We start from the raw sequence: 8,878 nt of genomic DNA, 5'->3' as shown, positions 1-8,878 counted from the left end.
AGAGAGATGGCAGAGAGAGGCTGCACACACACACACACACACACACAGAGCAGCCTAAACCCAAGAGATCTACCAGGGTGGGTAGAAGGAGAAAGAGAGATGGCAGAGAGAGGCTGCACACACACACACACACACACACACACACACAGAGCAGCCTAAACCCAAGAGATCTACCAGGAGGTGGAAGGAGAGAGAGAGACAGCAGGACCTCCATAGCTGACCACCTCCCTGCAGTGGCCACCTCCTTCAGTTGCCCTAATTGTCACAGATGGGACGTGCACCACATGTGCATGACCTGTGCAGCAGGCCCCGCCCTTTTTGTTGGCCAGCTCCATATGTTGACCAGTTTGTTACACTCCCTTGAGTGGTCCATTTAACACACACAGAGACACAAATAAGAATATCGATGGTATATAACATTGGGAATGGGAAAATGGGATTTGGCTACGAGTCGGTGGCCACTGGGTTCTTTTGGAATCCCTGTCCAGTTATTTTCTCCCTTTCTCCAGTTGATATTTGTCCATTTTCCACCCCCGTAGTGTTTTGATGTCATTTCTGGTTAAGGACTCCCACCGAGGGTTTCCTGTGAGGCGCTCCTAATGTTTCAGTAAAAAAGTAATGCCACTGTTAGTTGCTTTGCAGACGATTCACCTAGATGTTCAGACTTACTTCTCTTCCTTTCTCATGAAAGCAGGTCGAAAACAGATGGAAAGAAACAAGAACCAAGAGGGAGTTTAGGGATTTTATGTAGACAGATAAGAAAATATAGCCGGCTCAAGGGGTAAGATAATATTATAAAATAAATAGCACTTGTTTGGTATTTATAGAAATTCTCCTATCCAAGTGACACTCACAGCACACTCAAATTCTGAAGAAGGTTCCTTGTCCTCTAACTTTCTATCCCTGATGTATATATAGAATTATTGATAAGTTCTGTTTGTCCTTGAAGAAAGACATCGGCAAAGATATTATTGTTAAAGCTATCACTTACAGAACGCAAACAATGGACTACACAAAAATTATCAGATTCGGTCTTTACACCAGCCTCCTGATAGGTGCTGCCATCCCCATATATCCATGACAAAACTGCAACCACTCCCTGAGAATCCCTCCTCAGGGAGTGAATGTCCCAGGTTTCACCCCCCGGTCTGTGGGGGGCCCAGGCCCGTGCTCTGAGCACCTCACTGCTCTGAACACTTCACTGTCCTGAAGTGTGCAGAGGAGGACCTGCCAAGCCCCAACCCGTTCACCGTCAATTCTTTCAAAACTGCAGGTTGGAAGTGGTTGCAGTTTACTCTGAAACCTCTAGAGTTTCACAAGGCTTTCAAATCCTTTCTGTTTAAATAGATCCCGCCAAAAAGTTCTAGATGATGCTGTGGCCTGTTGAGAACAGCCCAGCCCCGTGGACCTCACCTTGGCTGGTCTAGGTGAATGAGGCCATCCTGGAGGTCACTTCTTCTCCTACGCAGTGCACACCCCTGTGTCCCCTGGGTTGAAAGCCTCCCCTCCTTGTAGCCAGCCAGCAGTTCAAATAATGAATTTTATTGATGTGTCTTGCCATGATAGTCCTGGTTTAGTAGCTACCCAAGCTTAAAATGAAGTTGTCTATTCCTCTTCAGCCCATATGGCTCTCGTTAAACCTTTTGTTAAAGATTATATTTTTATTACAAAAGGAGCGTCTTATCTTTTTATCAAAATCTTCAAGCTTAATTCAAACCACCCTTCACAAAAGAGAGGAGCCAAGCCAGTTTTAACAGGTCTTAAGTCTTCAAATTTGGGTCACCTTTGAGGACACTCATCCCCACACGGAATGGTCATATCACTGAGCAGGAGGAACAGGGTTTTAGAACCAGTAGAATGAAAAACTCAGGGGCCTAAATTTTCAAATAAAGTTACTAGAGATAAAACACAAGTACCAGTGTCCCACCAAAAGCAAAGCCCACACATTCATTCTCCCTAACCCCAATAAAAAAGGATGATAGTAAATCTGTCTTAAGAAAATTAAAAAAAAAACAAAACAGCAACAAAACTCCCAAGTGCGGTTTGCTTCCTTGGCCCCATGAACCACACTGTAGGCAAGCACACTGCATTTAAAAAAAAAAACCAAAGTGCACCCCGGGGCCTCACGCTCCCTGTCCTCTAACTGGTTGCTTGCTAACTTTAGGTTTAATCCTATAATCTACCCATCTACCCATCGCTATTTTCTTGTTTAAAAATAGAATGAGTTTCAATATAGAGCAATGTTGTGTCTTTTTTCTGCAATAACAAAGTTATCACAGTCATAGTCCTTTTGAAACAGGACTCAGGTTAAAGTTGAACCATCTGAGTTTGTGGACCAGTCCCTTTCCTTTCCTACCTTTCAAGTTTCAAGAGCCACTTAAGGGGACAAAAGAAGAAAAAGGAGGGTCTCACCTTGACCACAGACAGGGAAGGAAAGGCAGGTGGGGGGCTCAGCACAGCGGTGGGGGTCCCAGCCCCCTCGTCGGCCGGCTGGGATGACCGAGGGAGAAACACCTGCCCGATGTCAGTCACTCAGTCGGTGTCACTGGGTCCATGAGCTGACGGGCTCAGAAGGTCCCAGCAAAGAGCTACAACCTGCCATTTGTTTGTGTTATAAATTACGTTTACAGTGCCTTAAGTAATTTGGGAAATACTCCCTTAGAGGAGTGTCCTGCAAGTTACTAAACTGATCACTCCACATGAACCAGAGATTCTCCTGACTGTGTTAAGCTGCCTGTCCCTACCATTTTGTAGAAGTCTCCCTCAGAACTCACGATGTGCTTTGTATTGTAAATAGGGCAGAAGGGCCCACTGAGAAATTGACATTCCAGAAACCTCGTCAACCTTCTTGGCAAATGTGCTTGTAACTGTTAGCCTGGGAAAATTCCTATCAGCCTTCACACGCTAGGGTTTCCGTACAGACATATGCCTATGTGCTTCTCAGAGACAGGAACGTCTTAAGGCTCAACCTCACTTACTAAGATCCCTGCGGCAGGTGGCGTCATTTTATTGCATTAGCTTCCTGAATGATACTTGAGGCCTGCTACCTGCCCAGTCCCTGCCAGTGTCGCAGAATAGTTCCGCAAGATATTTCCATCGCTGATGGAAGAATTTCAGTGCCTCTTTGTGCACTTAACATTTTGTTGAGAAGTGTATTTTAAAAACCACAAAAAGGACATAGTTCATTTTTCCCTTATGTAATTGTAGAATTAACACCAAAAATTCATTGAACATGACAAAGATTTATAAACTAAACATACAAGGAAACAAATACTTATTAAGTGCCTTCCTATGGCAGACGTCTATATCCAACAGTTTTACAAAGGAGTCATATTATCACAGTTTTAAGGAGAGGTCATGACGTCCCAAACAGTGTAAGTAACTTGCCCAAAGTTATGTAGCGAGCACTGGGAGGGTTGGGATTTGGGCCCAGGTGTGCTTGACTCCAGTATGTACACCAGTTCTCTCCCTACACTGCCTGTTACTTTTCACTTCAGAAAAACACAAAAGAAGGGTATGTGTTTTATGGAATTATGGCTAAAGAGGGGAGTAAAGGTGGAACTTACAAAAACCAATTTGGAGGTGAAAAATCATTCAGTGGATACAAACTAATCACAATCCCTGCTGCCAGTGTGGTAGATTCAGAGATGAAAACACAAACCCCAAATGCACTGGACTCGAGAAGTCCTTTGTGAACAGTGTCGATTTGATGGGGCGCGGGTGGGTGGGAGGGTTTTGGAATTTTGGGGTCAGTTGAATATTGTGAACTCTTCTTTCCCTGAAGAACCCGAGGCAGTTGTTGAAACCAAAATGGAGAACACACCAACCTCCTCAGAACTGCGGAAGATGCAAGAGAAAGCAAAACTGATCAGAGAGCCGGGCCTGGGAGTGCCCGTTGTGCTCATTACAACCCTTCTGGTTATCCCCGTGGTCGTCTTGCTGGCCATTGTCATATTTATTCGGTGGAAAAAATCAAGGGCATTTGGAGGCAAGTAGAACGAGCCCCTTGAACTTGGAGGCTGCCTTGGAAAGCGTGTTTGGCCTAATTGTCCTCAGGAGTTGGGTTGTGACTTTTTTGCTCTGTCTTTGTTTTGTGTCTGTCCGTGGTATAATGACAGGAAGTATATCTGGAGCCTCTAAAATCTGGGTTAGATTAAAATATAACCTTTAATTTTTCCCTTTCGCAGTTACCTTAAGTGTGATTATTATCTCCATAGCAACTGTGTGGGTGATAAGAGTTGGTGTAAATTAGCTCCAGGGTCACGGAGGAGAAGGACGGTCCTGCTGTTAGCAGTAGGCTGAGTCCTCAGAGCACCTCATCAGTTTTGGGGGGCCATATTTTTCTCCCCATCAGACTGGCTGGAGCTCCTAGATCCGTAACTGTGGGCAAGTTACTTAATCTCTCTAAACTATAGTTTTATCATCAGTGAAGTGGGGCTATACTACAAAGTTATATCTGCAGAGAGTAATCATTACCTTGTGAGGTTGCACAAAGGTTAAATGAAATAATGCACATAAGGCATTTATCACAGTGCCTGGCACCTGGTAAGCACTCGGTAAAAATCAGCAATGATTATAATGAATAATAATTGGTAATAAAGTGACAGAAGACATAAAGATGCATGTCTTAAACCTCAGCTTTCTCAGGAAACCAACTGTTTCTATACCAAACCATTTGTTAGTTTCTGGGTAGACATAATTTAGGCCATAGCCTATGATTACTGAACAGGGCAGCATTCAGTACTGGAGTCAGGAATTTGTACAATACTGATCCAAGAGCTGAGTTCCACTCAGGCCATCCAAATAAACAAATATCCCAACCCATTATTCCCACCTCTCAATAGCAGTCCCTTGGCTGGGTCCCTAAGGCAAAAATCTACAGCTGTGTCTAGGAAGAAATCCCTGGACTGGGGACGGAGGTGGTGTTTGATCAAGAAACAGCATCAAGGCGGCCATGGCAGGGACTCCGTGCCCATGGCAAAGCCCTGACACAGAAAAAGGCGTGGAAACAGAAAACAAAGAATTCAGTTTAATAAGTTTTTCCTGGACTTGCTTTTGTCTTTCATCTGCAGTCAATAAATCTCTGCAAAAATATGGTTAATTCTTGTCAAAAAGAACTTACATTGATCCCCAGTTATGAATCTGAAACTGTCATACACAGGGCAAAGAGAAATAAACGTTACCGTCTTCGAGGAATTAGAGGGAAGCTTCAAAAGAGTAAAAATCATGTGCATCTTGTTTACTGATGTATCGAAGTATCTCCAGCACAAATAACAGTCCCCAACACTAAGGGTTCAGTAGTTATTGAAAGAATGAATGAATAGATAAATCTGAGCTCTCACCGAGTGGATGCCATGTAGAAGAGCGATTGTGCACGCAGGTTACAGTGCAGGGTAGTAAGTGTGGTGACAAACACACAGGGCTCAGGGACAGGGAGGCCTGTGGACAGGTGGCAGGGATGGTGTTAGCAACCTGTGTGGTGGGGGAAGTGGATAGAGAGTTGAGAAGTTTTGATCCCTCCTTTTGCACATGTGATGTGGCACTGCCGCATAATGCTGACTTTATAGGAGTGGGCTGGGAAGGCAGAAACCCGGGTTGGACTATAGGAAGTTGCCATCACTCAACCGTGTTGTATTTAGCAAAAATGCAGCTGTGGGTGGTTCAGTCCAATGTATTTAATTCTAAAAGTGGATCAGCCTCCCACCTTTTTCCAACATTGGTTCTTGATAAATCTTATCCAGTCTGTCCTCGTGAAGGACCCACCCTTTCAGCACAGCCTCGGGATGTCCTGCATCCTTGTGGAACTTACCTTCTAGTCTGTTGGCTTTCTAGCAGTCGCACGAGTGTCTTCCCTTCAAGCCTAGCACCATCCTGCCTGTGAGCTGCTTCCATGCGGCTGCTTAACTCCTGGGTAGAGACGTAATAGGAGACCCCCAGGGCTGGGCTGGAGGGTCTCCTGGCATCTGGCCATAGCCCTTGAGAGAGTGGGGGACACAAGGGAAGGGAAATGTTGAAATCCACCAAGGGTTCATCCCTCCTTCATGGAGATGGGCAGCCTTGTGGGAGCCTTAGAGTCACCTGGGGTGCTTGGACAGTCCTCAGGGTATCAGCTGAAATTCGGTACATGGATGCAAAGCTTTCTCAAGCAGAATGCATACTGTTCTTAGTAGAAAGGGTAAAACCTAAAACAAATATTCCTAATTACAGTAGCCGAAGCGTCTAAACTTTTATAAATAATGGTAACAAGCCTATCGTAGGACAGTCACTACTGTCCTACAATCATTATCGCCCATGTACCAGGCACTGCGCTAAACACATCCGTGCAGCGCCTGTTTCTCCCTGGCAGGTGGGCAGGGATTATCCTTGATGGCTCTTTTCTCAGAGGAGAAAACTGAAGCTTGGAGAAGTAATTTATCAAGATAGGACAGACTGCAGGAGCCAAGCCCAGCTCACGCACTTACGTACATCTCTGTATTATATTACCTTTTTTTCTTAGCATTGCATACAGAAAAGAGCCAGGACTTGTTAATCATTTATGAATTCCAGATTTTAGTTGGAAGTTGAGCCTATTTAGGTTAAGGAGGGTGATTGGAACTCATTTTGAAATGTGCCATCTTATTTTTTTTCTTTTTTAACAGATTGTGAACACAAACTCGAGGCAAGTTCAGGAAGAGTACTAGGAAGATTTAGAGGTATGCCTGTGACCTTTCAGATCACTGCACATTTGGTTCAACGTCAACAAGCTTGTGTCCTTTAAAAGAGCAAGGAGATATTTCACATTTGTTTCTGAAAACGAAACACACAGCATCCCCAGTGTAGACGCTGGATGCAAACCGTGACCTAAACCAAAGGGGATCCCTGCAGCAAGTTTCTGGTTTCCATTTTCTGTGCTGTTGCCGTTCTGTGTTCTCTGAGTCTTTTCCTGCCTTTTATGTCGCTTCATTGGTCTTCAGTCAATTTCCTGTCACTTCTGTCAGCGTGTCAGTGCTTGTCATAGTGGAGATGACCTTTTCAAAAAGATCATCGAGATGAAGGGAGCTGCTGGAGGGATGCCAGTTGTGCAGAGAGCTGGGGGGAAGCAGGAGAGGAAACGGGAATCTGAAATATTTCAAATATTTCCACAGACACACCGTGCTGGGGAGCGTCTGTGGATTAGTATCTGTCTGGTTCTGTAGGATGTGTCTTTCTGTCACTGTTTTTTTTTAAATTCTACCTCTTCCCGTCCCCAAATTCTGACTTAATTTGCCACTTGAGAATTTATAAGGAGATTAAGCATCACTTGTGCAAACTTTACCTCAATTTTTTGTTGCTGTTTGCTTTCTTCAGGAAAGGGAAGCGGAGGCTTAAACCTTGGGAATTTCTTCGCCAGCCGGAAGGGCTACAGCCGGAAGGGGTTCGACCGCCTGAGCACGGAGGGGAGTGACCAGGAGAAGGACGAGGACGAGGGCAGCGAATCTGAAGAGGAGTACTCAGCGCCTCTGCCCTCCTCCTCCTGAAAACCAGGCCTCTGTTTTGACTGAGTGACACGAACCAAGAATGCCGATTCCTTTCCCTTTAGCACGTTTAAAGTTCTCCGTATTTAATTGTAAACCGTACTGGTCACTGTGGGACTGTACACATTTTCTTTGCCTTGCTTTGGTTACGTTGGCTTCTGTTTCTAGCTGAGGAGTTTCCTGAAAGCTCAGGAGAGTGCCATTGTCTGTAGAGCATAGGACAGAGGCACGGTCCCCTTGTCCCGTCAGAGCACTCGTCTTACCTGGAGGGTTTTGCTCATTTACACGTCCGGCTTCGCAGTGGATGTAGATAACCCCGTTCTCCGCTCGCACCCAGTACCCCAGCAGCACTTTCATTGCCCGTGTCTTCTCCTGGTGCCTTTCCTGGTCAGCATTCTCCGCCCGTGGCAGTACAGAGAAACTTTGTGCTACATGATGGCAAAGCTGCTAAATCTCCTTCTATTTTTTTAAAATCACTAACATTATATTGCAATGAGGGAAAGAAAAAAAGTCTCTATTTAAATTCTTTTTAAAATGTTCTTCTTCAGTCGGTGTGTTTCTGGATGTCTTATTTTTAGATGGTTACACTGTTAGATCACTATTTTCAGAACCTGAATGTAATTTGTGTAATAAAGTGTTTTCAGAGCATTAGCTGTCAGAGTGATATTGCAATCTTTGCATACTTGCAGGTTTTGTATACAACTTTTGTAAAAATTACACAAACACAAATATTAGTGAAACTTAACTCAATGTCTTCAACCAAAAAAAAATATATGTTATATTGTACAAAATTTAGAGGATATTTTGTTATGTAGCCAATATAAATTAAAAACCAGCCTGAGTTTACATGCATCTGTAAGATCAGGCTCTCTTTTACAATCAGAGGGGTTTTGCCTGTGTATCAATCAGAGGCTAAAAACTTTAATAAAAGGTGATCATAGCTAAGAGGAAGCCTGTGTTTCAGATTTAAAATTGCATTTGCAAATGAATCCACTACTACTGATTTTCCTTTTAAAGAATAATTTCACCCAGATTCCCGCTATCCACAGGAATATTCATCTCATACACTGACTGCAAACTACTTTAAAAACATTTTTTTCATAATCTATCAATGCAATTTAGAAAGACCCTGATAACATTTCATTTTTAAATGATGGGGCTCTAGAAGTCTTTTTTCAAATGCCTACTTGCATTTCAGGCATCTCCATTGGTGGAATAATAGAAATGTAATGACTAATCATGAAAACAACACACAGGCTACTTTGCAAATAAGAGTCATATTAGAATGTTTTCCAGATATGTGATTTTTTAAGGTCTAACTTTAGCTAGATTTTTTTTTTTACCTGATAATTGATATTGAAGAGAATGTAATCGAAAGATTTTGT

At 43.6% G+C, this 8,878-nt stretch overlaps 1 protein-coding gene across 3 annotated transcripts in view; it reads left to right on the top strand.

Annotated features, from left to right (window-relative positions):
• Nucleotides 1–8,438, top strand: part of PAM (peptidylglycine alpha-amidating monooxygenase) — a 149,315-nt gene extending 140,877 nt beyond the window's left edge. Inside the window, exons 23-25 of one of the 3 annotated variants that reach the window (XM_003788932.2) lie at nt 3,785–3,988; nt 6,639–6,692; nt 7,327–8,438. In XM_003788932.2, the coding sequence (XP_003788980.1) occupies nt 3,785–3,988; nt 6,639–6,692; nt 7,327–7,496 (428 nt within the window). In that variant the 3' untranslated portion in view covers nt 7,497–8,438. The remainder of the gene's footprint in view (nt 1–3,784; nt 3,989–6,638; nt 6,693–7,326) is intronic. The other 2 variants (XM_003788933.2, XM_012804625.2) reach the window with 2 other exon arrangements.
• The last annotated feature ends 440 nt before the right edge of the window (nt 8,439–8,878 follow it).

This window comes from Otolemur garnettii, unplaced genomic scaffold, assembly GCF_000181295.1.
Source record: "Otolemur garnettii isolate 467f Iridium unplaced genomic scaffold, OtoGar3 scaffold00030, whole genome shotgun sequence".
NCBI classification, from domain to species: Eukaryota; Metazoa; Chordata; class Mammalia; order Primates; family Galagidae; genus Otolemur; species Otolemur garnettii.
Note: the sequence above shows the minus strand (reverse complement) of the source record. Positions and strands in the feature narration are given on the sequence as shown.